The sequence below is a fragment of the Manis pentadactyla genome, chromosome 2 (genome assembly GCF_030020395.1).
Source record: "Manis pentadactyla isolate mManPen7 chromosome 2, mManPen7.hap1, whole genome shotgun sequence".
NCBI classification, from domain to species: Eukaryota; Metazoa; Chordata; class Mammalia; order Pholidota; family Manidae; genus Manis; species Manis pentadactyla.
The window spans coordinates 2279600-2298701 of NC_080020.1; the positions used below are offsets into that span (position 1 = coordinate 2279600).

Consider the following 19102-nt stretch of genomic DNA (forward strand, 5'->3'; position numbering starts at 1 on the left):
AAGTGGATGAGCTCCCCTAGTCTGAAGCATCAGGGTGGGTGTGCCTTCCCTGGTACTGGGTTGAACAACCACAGAAGGTGCCTAGACATGTGTCATAAGATACAAATAAGGTAGAAAAATCACCTAGTGATGTTTCAGAACAAATAACACCATCAGGTCATATTTTTTTGAATTTTCTCCCTGAACAAAGGTAGTCCAAACTCAAGGAGTCACTTTGTTTGTGTTGGCAGGCTTCCTTCGCCCAGGGCAACGGCCCCTTAGGGTGCTGGCAGAAGAAGAGCGGCTTCCCTCACACTCACCTCCTTTCTCCACCTCCAGTCTCCCAAGCACGTCGGGCACTGCCCGGAGCGCCTGGCTCCAGATCCGTGAAAACCGGCCAAGTATAAAGGCTTCTCAAGAATGAGATGGACCCCGGGGCGTCCTCCCCTGAGAAGCAGGAGAAAGGGAATTTAGTGGGTAAGTTCCTTGTCCGCGTCCCGCACAAAGCCCTAAGTGTGTTCTGTGGGTGGGAAGCAAAGGGGGAGCTGTGATGTCCCAGGGAGGAAGAGGGTCCCTGGATATCGACGGACACGTGTGAGAATTGGCTACGATTTCTCTTAGTGCCCGGGATTTGGGATTCACTGCTTATTGTGGTTTCATTTGCTTCTTGAACAACATCTATAACTTGTTCTTTTACTTTAATTTTATGTAGAGTTTGTGTTTATCTTTGCATTCTTTTTTTTTTTTTGGCATTAAATAGTAAAGACTTGCACAGGTTGAAATGCATCCATTTGCAAGTACTATCTGATGATGCTATGATTAAAGAGAAAAGTTGGTTTGAGCTGCACCATGTTTGATACATGGAGAGAAGTTGAGGAAAATAAAGCTTAGCCCATGAGTACTAGTTACAACCTGGAACACTGATGGCTATTTGTAGTGGAGAGCATTCTGCTTGCATTATATTTTCAAATCCTATGATAATTCTGAGGATTCTCTTATAATCTCATTTTTTGAGCGAGAGAAGCAAGTCTTGAAGAGTTTAAGAACTTGTTGACAGTGCAGAAAGTGATGCTGGTGTGTGTAACAGTGTGTGTGTGCATGTATGAGTGTGTGCACACACACGTGTGTGTCCTAACCCAAACTCTATACCTTATATTGCCACAGAAGTCCTAGTACAAGCTAGGAATAGAGGACACATTTGACATTATTCGTTTGTAAAAGAAAATTACGTTTAGAGACAGCTTGCAAAATTGGGAAAGAAACTGCTTTGAAGCAGGCCTAGCAACACTGACATGTCAGGGGCAGCAATGCCATTTGGAAGTGCAGGGAAGGTCTCCTTGGGAGTACACGTCACTATCTTTTTAAACGAGAAGCTTTGTGGGACATCTTAGTTTCCATTAAATAGGCTGAGACATCAACTGGGAAATGGCATGATTAGAGCAGAATCACCAGTTTGATTGTGTAAAAGCAGTTCTCCGGGCTGCGTGGGGAGGAGTTTGCCCTGCTTGCCTCCATCTCGGATGCGTTAACAAGACAACAAATTCCGTCGTGCAGGCTGTACAGAAACTTCCACTGACAAGTGCTGAGAGAACGAAATGAATCCCTGCGACCCCGTCCTCAGCCGCGCCCTTCTGCAGTTCTCAGCCACTGGCGTGCATCGCTTCCAGGTCCAACAGGGTCCAGGAGTAAATGAGAACCCACAGAATGCCACAGAGCAGGGCGCCAGGCCAGAGTCCAAGCCGCTCGGCATTTGCTAGCACCCCACCACCCATCAGCCCCCGACGTCTCTCCCATCCCTTCCTTTCTCCTTTCCTTCCCTTTGAAGAGTTAAAGCAAAGTTCACTGGGATCTCGTCATCTAAATCTTAGAAGTTTTCTTTGGACATTATGCCATAGTAATTTTCTCATGTTTTTGTAAATTAAAAATACATTCATCATATGATATTGAGTAGATATATCTTGTTTTGCTTAATTATCCCTCCATTGTACTTTCAGGGTGTTTTGATTGACTGCTGTTATAAATAACACATATCATGAGACTCTTTGGGCAAAAAATCTTAGGGATAAAGTATCTGCTCTTTACTGATTATTTTGGTGTTAGTTCAGACACCAAAAGGGTGGGTAGCAGGCGAGGAGGATGATATAAGTGCAGGGAGGAAAACAGGTTCTTTTGGCTGGTCTGTTACTTAAACGGACATTGAACAAACTAACAAGAGAAAAACACATTGAATTTTGTACACACGAGAACCCCAAATATGCGGCGCTCAGAGGTGGTCAGGAATTGACCACCTCTGCCATCTTCTGTGCCATCCTGGGCTAAGGAGAAAGGGGTAGGGGTCCGGGGCTTCAACACAGGGGAAGACGATTCACAGGAAGACGGGAAGGGCAAACGTTTGGCAAACACATGTCTGTCGTGCCAGGCAGAGGCCAAGGGGCACAGAGAGGACCTGGACACCCAGGGCAGCTTGCCGTGGCGGCCCACGCTCTTCGTGGTTGTCCCTGGTGATGTTGCTGTCCTGGGCCAGCCCTCCATCTAAGCTCAGAGGCAGTTCAGCAGGAGGTTAAAGCCCCTTCTGAGTCTGTTGGGCCCTGACTATCTTCAGCTCAAAATAATCCACATGCCCAAGTGGCCCATTTGGGGAGGCTCGTTCTGAGCCCCTGCACAACGTGTTCTATTTCCCGGTCCTACAGGTGTGGGGGTGTGGGTGCAGCGAGGCGGTACGTATGAAGGAGAAAGTCCGAGGACATATGTTCTCAGGTTAACTGGCTCTCTTGAGAGCAAGCAGGCCTCCTCTGAGGGATTATCATTTCCTGACAAGAAGCTCCAGACAGATCAGTCAATCTATCATGTTGCTGGGCACCATTCTTGATAGTGTGCCCTTCATTCATTCGTGCAGTGAATGGATTCAGAATCTACTGTGAGGCAGGAGACAGAGACAGGAAAATGAAACATCTGCTCTGAATGCACCAACTTCACAGGAAAAGCCCTCAAGTGAACAAAAACGACACTGCGCTTTGCAAAGGGATGACAGAGGGTGGGCTAGAAGCTTAGAAGGGGAGCTCCCAGAGGTGGCAGGGAGAGAGAACAATCTTCCTAACACGGAGGCGGTGTCTGAGCTGAGCCCCAGGCTAGGCGAGAGAGAGGAGAAAATGGGGTGTGATGGGCGGCTTGCGGACACGAAGGCCACGCAAAGGCACAAGGTGGGCAAGGATACTGGTGTTTCTGTACTGCAGGAGCTCCTGTGTGCTGTTAGCACGTGGCTTTCTCATTCCACTGGACTTTATTTCCACAGGCTCAGCATGGGCATGACTGTGCTATCAGCCCCCAGATCACAATAAGGGCCATTCCCAGCACCCCGAAATCTCCCTCATCCCTTCCCATACAGCAGCCAACCACCCACAGTCCCACTACCTAGAGAAGCTACATCTCTGACTTCCAACAAAATAGAAGAGTTTAGCTTGTTCTGGGTAGAAATGGGTCAGTGTGAGTGAGTCCACAGACTACGTCCTCTTCCCCAGAGAATCAGAAAGTGTGTACTCTGTGTTTGGCTTATGTCGCCCCGTATCTGTCTGTGACATTCACCCACAGTTTGCATGTGGCAGTGGCCTGGCCTCTTCTCTTTCTGAGGGATCTTCCTTTGAATGACTTTGCCACCACTTCATCCATTCACTCTACTGTTGCTAGATTTGGGTGGCTCTTGATTTCTTGGATTTTCTGAATAAAATCGCAGTGAATGTGCTTGAATACAAACGTTTTCCTCTGCGATCAGCACCCCTTTCTCTCAGGTTTTCCTTAGAAGGTGAAGGCTGCGTCATAAAGTGAGCGTGCGTTAGTCTACCAGGTGCTGTCAGGCGGGGTCTCAGGGTGACCCCAGCCCTCTGCGGCCTCTGCAGCTCGGGGGCTACTCACGCTGCCGAGCAGCAGCATCGTCTGTCTCTGCTCTTGGCCATTCTGGAGGCTTTTTCCATTATTATCTCACTGTGGGTTTGATTTTCATCTCCCTGGTGTATAATGCTCATCATTCTGTTGTGGTGTTTTTAAACAATGGCATTGTACCGAATGGCTATTCCGGCTTAGAGAGGACGTGACTGTAGAACAGATCTGCGGGGAAGGAGTGCGTGGAGTGTCGATCTGATATTTAAACACTGTTAACTGGGTCGAAGTTGGGAATTAATGACCCAGTCCCCTAGCTTCTAGTGCCACCTAAGTGGGGTGAGCGGCTGGCGGGCTCTCCCCCACCTCCGGCCTCACGCAAGTTCCCAAATTGCCTTGAGCACTCGCCCCTGGTCCTGGGGTGGTCCTCTGGTGCTGGGTGGCATCTAGGTCCCAGGAGCAGAGCCCCGGGGGTGGGCCTCACTGCCCAGGTCAGTAACAGTGACACGGATCATTGTCCCTGGAACATGCGGGCACCACCTCACTCAGGAGGGATTAAGGCAGCGACGTCAGGGCTGACCAGGGAGGCTCTGGCTGCTCAGTGCAGGGCTGGCCCTGGGCTTCTCTAAAGTCCCTCCCAAGGATGTCAGGCCCAAGTCTCAGGGCCTTGTCCCTGAACCGGCGGCCCTGGGCCTCAGGTCCTGTGAGGCCAGGTGCTTCCTCTTTGCACCTTGAAGGAAAGAGGTCAAGTACACGTTGTGCTGTTCTGTGTCACAGACCCACGCAGGAGGGAATCTTATTTCACCAGCTGCACACTTCCTAGAAGGAAGTCGCAGCTCTGCTGCCAGACGTGAGCTCGTGCTGAGAAGTTGTCCTTATGCCCCTCTGTCTCCCCATTCTAGCACAGGGCCTGGCATATAACTGGCAGAACATTTGTTAAGTGGATGAGTGAGAAACTGGGGCAATTTGTTGGGGGTGGCTGGCAAAGTCCAGTTCTCTACCAGGAGGTGAGTTTATGGCCTTGTGACAGTCACCCACAGGAAACACACCTCCGCAGACCCGGGTGAGGCAGGAGGGGACGACAGGTGCTCAGGCCTTCGGGGCCACCAGAGAGGTTGTGTGGCCCCTCTCCCCTCCAGCAAACCCCCCAGCCTCGAGCGAAGGTCCTGGCAGGGGCCTATGCAGGCTGAGGAGATGCCGCCCAGGAGATTCCTGAAGGTCCTTTGAGCAATGTCCCTGCATGTCCTTCGGGCAGAGCTGTGACCCGCAAGTCCACACCTGAGCCCAGCACCCTGGTGTGAAGGCTGGGAGGGCTGGGGAGGCAGCCTGGAAGCCTTCAGAGCTGCACTCTGTGACCCTGGAGCCCCCTCCCCAGCCCCACTCACCACGCTGAGCCCTGTAGCCCTGCCGGGGAGCGGCCAGCAGTGCTCGAGGCTGCATTTCCCCCCAAGCCCCACGGCCGCTAAGGACGCCTGGCTGCTCGGGTCTCGACAGCAGCGGCCCCATTAACCCCGATGCTGGGGTGCTCATTCCAGAGCAGGAATGAGGTCCCCATCCCTTGTGTCACCATGTCTAGTTCCAAACGCCTCCCTCACACAAGGATGCAGGGCTGGAGGGGACACAGAGGCGCCGTGGCTCAGGGAGACTGTCTTGGTGACACGCGCTTACGCAGCAGCAGTTTAGGCCGTAGCTGCCGCGCGGGGCGCACAGGGCGGGCAGCCCAGCCGGCGTCCCTGCTGAGTCCCTGGCCCTGGGCCGCTCTGCTGGGGTCCCAACCCCGGGCACCCCCACTCCTGTGCAGCGCCGAGTTTTTGGTGCTTGATGTATGACTTGAACTTAGTCCCATCTTTTCACAAGGCAATATTCATGAAGCCAAAATGCCGCCGTTATCGTGATATATGATTAGCCAAAGACATTCGGTGCAATGAACCGGTGTGACAAAATTCCATGACACGTCAGAAACGTCAAATATCAGCGTATAATAAGTCCTGGTAATACCTGTAAAATGGGGATAAAGGTAGCAGTATACATTTCCTTCTGTAGATATTAATGCATAGGGCGGGTGCCACACAAAATTGATCTCATTTAATCCTCACCACATCCTTTGAGATAGTTAACGTCTATTCCCATCCTGCAGATGAAGAAAGGCTTCATCTGCAGCTGACCTCAGGCTGCAGCCCTGGTACAAGAGCTCACAGGAACTCAGACCGAACGACTCCGTAAAGTGTAGCCCTGCCACGTTGTATCCCTGCGGGGATAATGTTATAGTACCTGCCCATCTGCCTCAGAGGGTGCCTTGAATCCCACCTAGAGAACTCCGGGGGCCCAGGGATCTGTGTTTTAGAATGGTACCCTATGACTGATGCAGGCTGTGCATGAGCCCCCCGCCGGGTCACACTACGTGTTCTGAGGGTACTAAACCAGGGCAGCCCTATGTAAATATAATAGTAGTTATTAGTGTTGATTGCTAGGAGGTTTTTCTTGGAAGGGACAGGTCAATTTTAATCTTAAAACCTGAATGAATGCTTTTTGTTTGTGTGCATGCACGTGTGTGTTTACTGCGTTCATGGCTGTGCATGGACTTAGAGTTCCCCCTCAGTCCCATCAAGGTTGGCCAGCCCACTGGGTGGTCCCCTCACCCACACAGCTGAGTGGATTTCCTAAGAACCACATCAGCGACAGGCTCACTTCCCTCTCATTTCCAGGCATCCACAGTAAGCGGCTGGGTGTCTGCGGCTGGATCCTGTTTGTTCTTTCTCTCCTGTTGGTGATCATTACCTTCCCCGTCTCCATATGGATGTGCCTGAAGGTACTGCCCTGGGGAGTGAGTTGGGCTGTCTACAAGCTGCTGAGCCATTAGGGCTAAGTGTGCTCCCTTAATCTTTTAGATCATTAAGGAGTATGAACGCGCTGTTGTGTTCCGCCTGGGACGCATCCAAGCCAACAAAGCCAAAGGACCAGGTAAGACACTGTGGCTGCTGCTGGCCGGGGGCATGGGTGTTCCTGGTGTTCCCCCTGCCACCACAGCATTCCCTGCAGCATCTACTGAGAGGCAGAGAAAAATCACGCGGAGCCGGGGCCCCAACTGAAAGCTGTCGTCCTTTTGCGCAAGGTAATGGGAGTGACCCCTGGGCCGCCAGGTTGACAGTTGGGAAACCTGGACCTGTTTCCTATCACTGCCTCTGAGAGTGTCAGTGAGTGTGAGCAAAGACCACTCTGGTCACACCGCCTGGATATCACTTATCACCAGGGCAGAAAGGAGAATGGTGGAAGGAAGGGGGAGGGTTTACGGGGCCGAGGGAGACGAGCCAGGGGCTCAAGGGGAGAATTCCAGGAGCTGGTTTTTGCTTCTCTTTGAAAAGAGCTAATGGAAAAATAAAAGGTAATTTCCTCTTTCCTGGCAAGTAGATAGATACAAATATAAAGCTGGAGGCAATTGTACAATTCCTTTTGTCAAATGTAGTGTTTATTTCCATCTTCTCTCTGTAAACCTAGAAGGAAAAATGTCCCAAACAGCTCATGTTATAAAAGGATGGGGTTTTCTGGGGGTTGAGGTGGGGGGCGTTTGTGTCAGGTATTAAAACTCTAGAAGTAAAACATTGATTTAATGTTCATAACTTCCCTGGGTGTATATTTAGTTGAAACATGAAATGGCTAATATTTGCTTTTGACTCACAAGAATGGCAATAAGTTCTAATATTCTTGAAAGGAAAGGCTATCAAAAACATCATCTTAGAAGCCACATGAAAAAGAATGGTTACTGCCTATCTATCTTATTTGCAAACATTATTAGACATTTGTTTTCTACTCCCTATATGGTGTATTTGCATTTGCATAAAATCCTTTTCTCTCCAACTGGACTTCAGGAAGTCTGGGAGCAGGGACCTCCTATTCACTCTGATACACCATGTGCTCTGTCCTGGGCCAAGCACCCTGGTAGGCACTCAGGCACCTGTTACTGAACAAATAGGAAAACCTCAAACGGAGAAGCTTGCTAAGGAGGCTTGGCCATTTCAAGGAGTGTAATTCTGCTTATCTAATTTCATAAAGGACCTGAGAAAAGGGGGCAGGGATTACTTACTTTGTTCTTATGAGTCTGTCAAAATCAGAAGTGTTAGAATCACACAGACTGAGGTGTAAGAGCAAGGTGAGCCCCTTCCCAGTTAGGTCGCACCTGGTGGGCCCCGGATGGTGCGTTAGAATAACAGTGGGTCTGAGAGAGGTGGACCAGCCATAATCTGGAGGGCTCTGGAGAGAAGCGTATCTCTTTAAGGGAATTGTCCCCAAAGAGTTCACCACTGCGTCCCGCGGTGACGGCTTTTGTCACATGTGTCTCTAGGGCTAAGCAGTTACCTCAGTGTGTCCTATGAGCCAGAGGGAAACAAGCCGAATTGCTAATGGAAAACCCCTCCACTTTGGTAAATGGCATATTTTTATTAATAATAAAAGTATTAATCGTCGGTGCTGCCACTTTTTGAGCACTTGATACATGCCTGGCACTGCATTCCGTCCACTATGTCTTCACCCTGTCGGATCGTGTTTGATCTCCACTACTGTCTTGTACATATTATGTAACTGAGGCCCAGGAAAGTTAGGTGACGATCCCAGGTTGCAAGCTAGAAAGCGGCAGGGCTGGGCCTTAACTCTCTGTGGTTCGAAGGACCGTAACGTTCCCCAGGGAGCTGGCACCAAAAAAGGAAGTGAGTTAGGCAGTCAGCTTCACCACAGGGCTCAAGAAAAGTTCAGGGATGGGACGAAAGCAAGCACCTTAGCAGCGATTTTCTGTTGATGTCATCAGCCCTTTGCACGGTGCTCACCTAAAATCCTCTTGTGACTTTGAAAACAAAACAGCACAAAATCTTTCCGGTAAATGGAAATGAATTGGTGCCCCTTCCTGCTGACATGTGTTGTGCTTCTAATCTTTGTAACTCTTGCTATTCAGAACACTTGCCAGGGTGAGGGTCACGGTTCCCAGGATCCTCAGGGGAGTTTTCCTATGCTCAGCCTCCTCCCACGCAGCCCCAACCCCAAATACGTCACGACTCAGAGAGAAATAAAAGTGATCACCATCGGAGAATGCCCTTGTGTCTGAGCAAGAACGCAGCTGTGGAGAAAATGAAAATTTGGCAGTACATTGGTTTTAGGGACTTTGAAATCCTGGGAAGATTTTAACTGGCACATTCCTTCAGTACCGTGAGAAGGACTAAGAATGTCGGCAGCCATTGATGCTCAAGGTCAAAAGTCTGTGTCTTGAGTCTTTAGTACGGACACCTTTACTAGAAGACAATTCCCAAAATATCCTTTTAAATCAATGTCAAGTTCAGCCCTTGGCTAGAATAGGCTGAATGTTTTAAAAATAAAATCTAAAAATTAAATTTCAAGGATCTTTAGCTCTTTACCGTAATATCTCAATTCCTAGGAAGTACTTTCCTTTGGTGGACTGATGGGAGGAAGTGACTATTCCCCAGAGATGTTTGCTGAAGAAGATACTCTGAGAGACATTCGTAGCACCATGAAAATAATATACCATGTAGCTAGGAGACAATTTGATACACTTATTTTTAATAGGGTGAAATTTAAGCCTTGTTTTCTTTCTCACAGGTCTGATCCTGGTTCTGCCTTGCATAGATGTGTTTGTTAAAGTCGATCTCCGGACTGTTACGTGCAACATTCCCCCACAAGAGGTAACGCCTGTTAAAGATAGGCTGGTGGCAGTGAAACTTGTGTCTTACCCATTACACGGACAGTTGAAACTTCACAGTGTGTTGTAAACTCTAAGGGGGAGGATGAGCTGAATTCCCGCAGAGACCTGCTCGAGGGGCCGGAGGGGCTCCTGAAACCAGTGGTTCTCGTCCTGCCAAGTGAGCATGCAGCCGAGAGCAAGGGCTGGATTGCTGGACGACTTGGAATGGCCGGGCGGGAGAAAGCCCGAGAGGAGAGGGAACGCAGCCAGCGGGCAGAGAAGCTGGGTGGGGGCTGCCGGAGCGGGTGCTTGGAGGCGTCAGAGAGCCGTCGTACGAAGGAGCCGAATTCCATTCGGTGGAGGGCAGTGGTTGGTTATGGTGCTATCCTCTCTGTCACCCTCGCAGAAGACTTTTTAGGAACGTCTCTCACCTCTGCTTCACGTTTTCTGTGCTGGGAAGCAACACTGTGGGGTGGGCGTGGGGCCACGCAGACACTGTACCCAGCCCGCGGACGTTTGGGTTTCAAAATAATGCTGCTCAGTTCTAAATTTACTGCAAACAAATGACCCAAACCAGTAACTGTGGGAACAGGGGAGAGAGCCCGAGTTACGGGTCATCCGGCACACTCTCAAACCAAAAGCGTCCAGGAAAAGGAAAGGAAATATGAGAAGGATCTGTGATGTCAGGGGTGGGGGTGGGGGGCAAAGATGACGTGAAGACAGGCACTCATTTAGGAGTAAGTGCTAATTTCTTCTCTTCGGTCGAGGAAACTCAGTGAAAAGCCAGCACTGCTGTCCCCATGCCTCTGCTGGGGACTGCAGAGTCCTTACTCTAGGGGGGGTCCCAGGCGCAAGAGAGTTTGGGGTGCTGAGTGACTACTGAGGGCCTTTTCTGTCTCCATACTGGACAGCTCTGGGTGGGGAAAGGCGTTCTAGGTTCTGCTCCCGCGGTGGCCCCAGAAATCCCTCCTTTGCTCTGAAGCACCTCATCACATTATCCAGAATGATTAATGTGGAGACTCTACACAAAGTGGATGTATTTCTCTGTATTTGAACATAGAACACGGTCTCTGGTGCCATCTATGCTTTCTGAGAGGCACTGTTGTTCATCAAGTCTGGTAAAAACTGAAAAACCAAAACATTTCAGGCATCAGGGAAAGAGCGTCCTACCTCTGTTTAAATGGTAGAGTTCCAGAGGGGGTCGACTGTCGCATTTAAAATAGAAATGCCAGCTTGCCCCATGGCAGATCAAGGGGCTCCCCCGTGGGCTGTGAGACTGCTCTCAGACAAGCTTACAGCCCCAGGGACAGACCACAGTGTAGGGATTTGGTTACCGCCAGGGATGGTGTTATACTCAAGCTGGCACGGATCTCTGGGGGCACTGGCCCGAGCTGTCAGTACTGCTCCCCCCTGTGGCATGGCCCCTGGGCGGCTGGCGCTGCTGGTGGCTGTGTGGCACGAGCTCCTCCCTGTCCCCTCCAGATCCTCACCAGAGACTCCGTGACCACCCAGGTGGATGGGGTCGTCTACTACAGAATCCACAGCGCTGTCTCGGCCGTGGCTAATGTCAACGATGTCCACCAAGCCACCTTTCTGCTGGCCCAGACCACCCTGAGGAACGTCCTAGGGACACAGACCTTGTCCCAGATCTTGGCTGGCCGAGAGGAAATAGCCCATAGCATCCAGGTAAAACTGCCAAGAGCTAGTAGCCTGCATCTTTAATTCATTCATTTTATTATCAAATGTCAGCAGGCCAAACACCCCATCACCTGAGCGCTTGTGCATGGTCACACACACACACACACACACACACACACACACACACACACACACAGCTCTAAACAGAAGGGTTTCGGTTTGTGATTTCATTTCTTTATAATTACGTATCTGATTAGAACAAAGGAGTTGTTAGAATCGTGCACCTCATCTGTTTGTTTGGAATTCAAAACGGTGACTCAGCTTCGTACGCTTGACCCTTTTCCTACATTTCAGCTAAGTGTGAAAATTGGAGCAGGATTCTGTTGAGATAGCACAGAACCTCAGTTCCTGGAAAACCTGCCATTGTCGTACGAATATCAATAATAATGTCAAAGTATAATTATAACACTGGTGGGGAAATAGCAGATGTCCATCTCACACACTCTCATTTACCCTTCCGTATTTTCTTAAATCAGTTCTACTTTGATTCTGAGCCTCTTCTCTGCAGGTTAGGAGGAAAATTCAGCTTAGGTTTTTCTTGGCTTCTCCTCTAGACCCTAAGCATGAGCAGTTACCCAAGGCTTTGTGAGATTCCAACGGTTCTGCAGGATAACCCCACTCCCACAGCCCAGTATTTGGGGGTGCCCCATGAGTTTGACAGCTCAGATGCTTTCCCTGCCACAGTCAGGCCTCCGGCTTCTTCTGAGGTCGCACCATCTCCTGTGATTGTGTGTGGACCTCCTCCCATCTCGAAGCACAGAGGTCTCTGCCCCCTCCCCTTCCAGGCACCACCCATCCGATCTCACTATTTCTCAAGGCATTCTTCTGCATCCCTCCCTTCCAGGACGACAAACAAGATTCCTTCAGTGGTCTTAGGCTTTCCGGAAGATAAGAACATCTTAGACTTCAGGCTGCTTCTGCTCTAAAAAATATGCCTTGCTATCTATTTAAATTGGCATGGGATGGAGGGTAAACAGAGCAAGACACACGTGAGCCTGTTCTGAACAGCATGAGCATTAGGGGTGTCGACCCCCTGCACAGTGAAAGTCTGAGTGTAACTTGCAGTCACAAGTTACCCAAAACTTAGCTCCTAATAGCCTAGTGTTGACCAGAAACCTTACTGATAACATAGTCGACTAATACATACTTTGTAAGTTATATGTATTATTTACTGTATGTCTACAAAAGGAGAAAAAAAATGTGTTTTCAAATTGTGGCAAATCTCCAAAAAACTTTCCAATATATTTATTGAAATAGGTATGTAAGGAGACCTGTGCAGCTCAAACCTGTGTCGTTCAAGGGTCAGTGTAGCCCAGTAGTAATGGTTATGGAATCATCATAGGCATGATCTCCACACCTCATGACGATCCTGAAGGGAAACCTTTTCTAGGTGAGAACACTAAGAATCAGAGAGGCTCAGTAACTGGCCCGGTGATTCACAGCTGCCAAGGGCAGAGGCAGGACAAAACCCACGTGCATCTGGGAAACCTTGCATGGCTGCCGACTTGATGCAATAGGACAACCTGGGGTATTTGCTAGAATGTGCAGGAATAATGGACACTTCTTTAGGGATGGTTTTGGGGTGGACTCTGCCACCCACTGGAAAGCTTATCAGACGTTGTCCGTGAACCCTTCCTGGGATTCTCCTCAGTTCTAAGAAGTGATCAGTAGCCTGCACCTTCCCCAGCTGTGTCGCTGCAAAGGTAGGAAATACCAGAGGGGACAGAGAAGAGGAGTTGATGTTGCACATATAAAACCTGCCAGGAACTAATCACACGGCCTTCCTTCTGCTCCATGTCCTTTCTTGCGACTGGGAAACAGACCATACTGGACGACGCCACGGAGCTGTGGGGCATCCGGGTGGCCCGAGTGGAGATCAAGGACGTCCGGATCCCCGTGCAGCTGCAGAGGTCCATGGCGGCGGAGGCCGAGGCCACCCGGGAGGCCAGGGCCAAGGTGAGGGCGCGCCCGCCCCGCGGGGCAAGCTGCCTGGCCTTGGGGAACGCGAGCTCCAAGGAAAGATCAGCCTCTCTCTCCGTTAGTTGGATGAGAAAAGGGTTTCTTTTTCCCAGTTTTTACTGAGGATTTCCTCCCGAATCGAAAGGAAATGGGCAGCTCAGTGCGCCTCTAGGAAGCTTGGTAACAGGTCTTGGGTCAAGGGGACGCCCGGCAAGCCCGCTCAGTGACTCAGCGAGGCGGGCCCGGGTCCCACAGGGAACTGGGTCACACACACCAGCTCCTTACCTCCCCTCGGACGCAGCGAGGCAGTCTCGGGGGGTCTAGGCGCCTGCCTGCTGATAAAACCGCTGATCCCGGTGCCGCCAAGCTGGGGACTGTCTTGCGCGTCACCGTCCGAGCGTGTTAAGTGTGCCGGATTGAGGGAGGGGTGTGCGCCCCGGCCGTAGGTGCCTTGAATCTGTCGGCTCTGTAGCCTTCACGTCTGTGTGGATGGGTTTCTAGAAATATCAGAAACCAGTTAAGATCAGAAGCTTTTTGTAAGATTCCTCAGACTTTTGTGCACTTTCTCTCTGCCTCCTTCCACACCTCCCTCTGGGTCATCGGCTAAGCTCTAGGGGCTCCTGAGCAGCGGTCCTGGGGGTGCTGCCACACGCGGGCAGTGGGTGCCCCCGGACGGGGTGGCCGGGCTCCAGGTCCTCAGGCGGGCTGAGAACTAGAGGAGGCGCCCGCGCTTCCCAGATGGCCAGTGAGGTTATCAGACTGGCCGCGGCTGCTGCTTGTCAGCCGTCAAGAGCAGAGAGAACTTCAAACATCTCACACTGTAAGAATGAGACTCCGTTGGCAAGAGAATGAAACAAAAATATCTCCTCTGGTAAGTAAAAGCCACAGAAGAGAGCCAGTTGGAGGCCTCGAATTTCAGGCTTCTCTGAAAACGAATGCAGCTCGTGGTCAGGCTGCACAGTGACTCGAGCGCATCCCTGGGGTGGATGGGCCAGCCTTCGTTCGGGCTAAAAACAGGGCATTTCTTTCGTTTGAAGATGAAATCTAGGGGCTTAGAATTTGTAAAGTATCTCCCGGCTTCCTAGGACCTCCTCAAATTTCTCTGATCACATTAGGCTGGGAAGCTTATCCTCGCCAAAGAAGTGGGGGGATGGCAGGCGTGTGGCCGAGTGGGCACCGCCGGAGCGCTCCCGGTGCCCACCCGAGGAGGAAGGCACAGCTCACACACGTCAACGTTCGTTTCTGAGCGCTTACATTTCTGCCTTTTCAGGTCCTTGCTGCAGAAGGCGAGATGAATGCTTCCAAGTCTCTGAAGTCGGCCTCCATGGTGCTGGCCGAGTCCCCCGTCGCGCTCCAGCTGCGTTACCTGCAAACCTTAACCACCGTGGCCGCGGAGAAGAACTCCACCATCGTGTTCCCTCTGCCCATGAATATCCTGGAGGGTATAGGTGGCATCAGCTACAATGACCACAAGAAGGCTCCCAGCAGAGCCTGAGGTCCTGTGGCAGCCGGCCACTGCCCAGGGAGTCGTGTCTATTCCTGCGGAGAGCCAGCAGTAGGAGTCCTGAGAATGGCAACACTATTCAAGCGAAAACTCCACAGGTGTCACAGCATTAGCAAGGACATGCATTAGAGGCTGCCAAAAAAAAGAGGCAAAAATGAGGGCTTTGTACTTCTATTTTTAGGCACATAAACAACTTTGCATTACTCTTAGGATAATCAATTCATAGGTGTCCTGGACTTATATACCAAAAGACCTTTCTTACAGTAGAGGGTGAAATTGTTGGGGGACGGTGACTCAGCTCTCAGAATTACTTTGTAATAGTTTTAAGAAGCACTGTAGATCATTTGTAAAGTAATACATGTCTCTGATTTATACGAGATACTTGCTTTATAATCTCAAAGCAACTACTTGCTAAATTCTTGATGATTACAATAAAATCCCACAATGCTTGAAATTTGGATTTGATGATGGTGTTAAAGACTAAAGAGGCCCCGAGGCTCTGGCTGCAAATTCCTCACCAGCCCCCTAGCCCCACACCCTGGGCGGCAGATTGCGTGAGACCCCCTGGGTGCGCGTCCCCCAGTCGGGAGCAGCGCCAGTTCCCAGCCTCGCAGTACCTTGTAAGAGTCGGGACAAGGCTCAGCGCAGCCACCAGCTTGTCTGTTATTTGCTCACAGGTGACAATGCTTGTAGAAGGTTTCCTGGGTTGAAATCACTGGGGAATATCGTCCCATGGACTTAATGTTTTCACTCTATTGTTAGTCCCAAGAGCCACAAGTAATCAAGATTATTTGTAAACTTTACTCTCCCCCTCAAAACAAAGTTAAAAATAAAGAAGTCATAGAATGTGGATGTGATGTATTTTCAGGATTGCTTTGTCAGAGATTCTTTTGTGGCCATAGTGCAGTTTTCTCTTGACATCCGTTTTGTGCAATGGGGTGAAATTTTTTTTGTTACCTTTCACTGAATGTCTGCTCTGTGTGACCCTGTGTGCAGCCCCTTATGTGCCGGAATGTCTTCTTACTTTACAGATGACGAAGTGCTGTCAAGAGGCTAATCACGTGTCCAAGATCCCTCAGCTAGTGAATGTCAGGTTCGGATTTAACACCAGGTCTAATACGGAGTTCTTGCTCTTAAATATCATCGAGTTTTGCTTGGGGGAGGTGGGCCTGGGAGGGGACAGAGCCCGAGTAGTCCCTTCTTGCCTTTATTGCCAATCTTTGAGGTTCCAAAGTCTGGGCGCCCACTATGATTTTCTCCTCTGTTCGGGAGTCTGAGAGCATGTGTGTGCAGACACTCTCCACACAGCCCACACCCCTGTCCACACTCCACACATAGTCTGTGGAGCCCCCCTGCACCCCCATCTCCGCTCCTATCCCTTCCATGTGCTCCCCTCATCCACAGCTTATGAAATTTTTAATATATTCTACTGATTCTCTGACCCTAGTACTCATTTTTAAGGCAGCAAGTTTCATATTTTTTCCTTATAGGCTAAATACGTGCATCTTAACAAGCCTTGGGGGCAGAGGGAGGCCTATCAGAGCTCACCTCCATCAGCCTGGATCCGGTCCGTGCAGTCACACCACGTAGACACTTACCTGTTGACCCTCTGTCATAGGCGTGAGTGCCTTGAAGCGGGTGGCCCTGCTTGGACCAGGACACTGCAAACACCTCTTCCTGGCTTCTCCCAGAAATCCATAGTCACTCCCTCCTTGGTTTCCATGATTGCACTAAGAAGTAAATCTTTCCCATCAACACACAGCAAACTCTAACCTAGTGGTTCTCCCTGGAAGTCATTGTTCTCTGATGCACTGCAAGCTCTTTGTCCAAACCACAGCCTGCTGGCTTCCCATGGGGTGGGGATGGGGCCGTGGGAGCTTAATCAGAATCCCTGGGCTCCTGTGGCATGAAAACTCTCCAGGAGACTCAGATCACTCCCACTCTGAACAGGAATCTGTATGAATTCTTCAGCGTCACAACAGGGCGTGTATTATATCAGCCATTGAAGGCTCACTAAGAGGACTCCTTTGCAGATACATGTACTTGGGGGCAAAGGGACCACTGAAGGAATAAGGAAAGGGCAGGGCTCTTCTGGAATGTGAATGCCAAGGATGACGATTGAAATACAGCCACCCAGGCCCCCGCATTGATTTTCTTTAGGGGACGTAAGCTGAAAGGGGCGCAAGGCCAGCAGGAGGACCTAGGGGACAGCCTGCACCAGGCAGGGGACGTGTCCAGCCTCCTTGACATGCAGCCCTGGGACTTCAACCCCCCATCAGGATGGAAGCCGGCGCAGATAACGCCCTTCAGGTGCTTTTGCTGTTTTAATAACAGGTGTGGGGAGGCGCGGAGCCTAGAGCTGACGCAGGCGCTGACCTGCCCAGGTGCTGACCCTTAGTTGCTGGGCCAATGCAATTTCCAGAGGTTGTTGGCAGCACACGCTATTCACTAAGTATGTTTGGCTGCACCTGACCTGGGAACAGGGACCCCTGGGGGGGTCAACTCTTTCCAGAGTCTTAGGCAGGGAGTGGTGGGGGCGCCAGCAAGACCCCGTTTGTCTTTGCTGTGATCCTCACTTCCCTTATCAGCCCCCAGCCTCCCCTCTCTTTCTCTCTCTCAATCCCTGGCACTAGAGCAGGAAGGGTCTCACCTCTTTCTCTCTGTCTGGACTTGGGTCACACAAAACTCTACAGCAAAGCTTGGTCCCTAATGTCCTGGTTTGCCTTGCTTTAAAATCCCATTTTTAAATGTCAGAATTGTTTATATTCTTTTCAGAACATCCTAGTTATCCCTTATTCCCAGTTCCATGGAAAAGATACCTGAAGTATCATGTAATTATAAGGGTAAAGAAAAAAGAAAGCATTTTAATAATTTTCAAAATATGGTGCATTCTGAAGACTTAACTGAATTATTTTCATTCCTGAGACATAAGCAAGATAATCACTGTTTTTGAGCCATATTCACTTTTTTTCCCCCAAAATGAAGGCCAGAAATGACTTTGTGTATTATTTTCTTCAGATTGGGTGCACGGAGACGGTACACCCCTCTGTTGATTCCTTAGAGCTCCGTTGGTAAGCCCTCCTCAGCACGGGGTTTCTCTGCTAAGGACCATCATTTAACATCCTTCCTGGCATTCGGGGATGAGAGGGTGCAGAGAGGCCTCTTGGGTCTAAGAGTGAATCAATACAGCTCATATCTTGCCATCCACTGTAGTCAATAAATTTACAAATTAAAAAGCGTTTTGGACTTTTTCCAAGAACAGGATTCACCTCTTTTCTGTGTCAGAGGTATGGCCCAGGGTGGTAACTTCCACGTGTTAACGCTCGGCTCCTTCCTCGTAGGTCTGTGGATGGATGCCATGCCTTCCTCTCCCAGGCTGGGCATATTGGCGGACGTGGACCATCAGCAGCGAATGTCTGAACAAACTAGCTCCTGCGGGTGCCCCTGTGAGCTCTGCGAGGCTGCACCCTGGGTCGGAGTTCCTAGGTTGCCAGCACACACAGCCGAGCCTGCAGACACAGACGCGCCTTGTGTGGCCTTGTGTCGCTCAGGGTTCTCTGTCAGGAAGCCATGCCGGTCACAGCTGGGGACAGGCTTCTGGGTCTGGTAGGTGGTGGGGCTTGGGGATGGGGTGCGGCCAATCCTTTCATGGCATCTCCTGCTTCCCATGTGCTGAGTGGTGTCCGAAGATGAAAATCGCTCTCTTGGCCTGTGAACAGTGGTCAGATGCGTGAACCGAGAATGTGTTTCACTTGGGGTTTACCAGCAGGCCGTGGACAAGGATGGGAGTAAGTGATTTATTTGAGAAGTGATTCCAGGAAGTACTCTGAGGGAAGGAGGTGACTTGGGGAAAGAAGGAAAGCAATACAAATTTTACTAATAAATCACTTAACTGCTGTGGGCAACCGGGGCTCAGCCCTGTCAGGACACTGAGAAACTTGGGGCACACATCTCTACTTTATCTCGGTGCAGGACGAGGAGGCTGTGCAGTACAACCACTGGCTGAAAATGTCAGAAAAAGGTGAGCAAGTTTGAAATGGCAAAAATAGAAAAATTAGTGGATGTTTCATTTAGGTCACCATCCAGGTGATCTCTGCCCTTCCGCGTCCGTGGGTTATGTTATAACACTGAACTGTAGAAAGTTGATAGTAATGCAAATCATTCTTGTCCACAGAAATGCATGAATACAACTGATCGTTTCCTGTGAACACTGCTTTTGCGTCTGTTTCTAACTTCCAGGGGACCTTGGTAGCCCAGTGGACTAAGAGCGCCCACCACGTGCCAGTTTTCAGGGTGCTGGGGGTGGGACAGTGATGGGAATGACAACCTTTGACACAGAAGTCCACCCTCTTTTGTGTATTTTGCCTTTTCTTGGGATTGTCCTTCAATAGCTGTAAGAGGCTATT

At 50.2% G+C, this 19102-nt stretch overlaps 1 protein-coding gene across 1 annotated transcript; it reads left to right on the forward strand.

Annotated features, from left to right (window-relative positions):
* The first annotated feature begins 249 nt into the window (after positions 1-249).
* STOML3 (stomatin like 3) lies at positions 250-15709 on the forward strand. The gene is made up of 7 exons (XM_036904924.2): positions 250-456; positions 6558-6661; positions 6741-6813; positions 9454-9536; positions 11018-11221; positions 13055-13189; positions 14463-15709. Exons 1-7 carry the CDS (start codon positions 405-407, stop codon positions 14685-14687), a joined length of 876 nt encoding a protein of 291 aa, XP_036760819.1. The 5' UTR covers positions 250-404; the 3' UTR covers positions 14688-15709.
* Positions 15710-19102: the final 3393 nt, after the last annotated feature.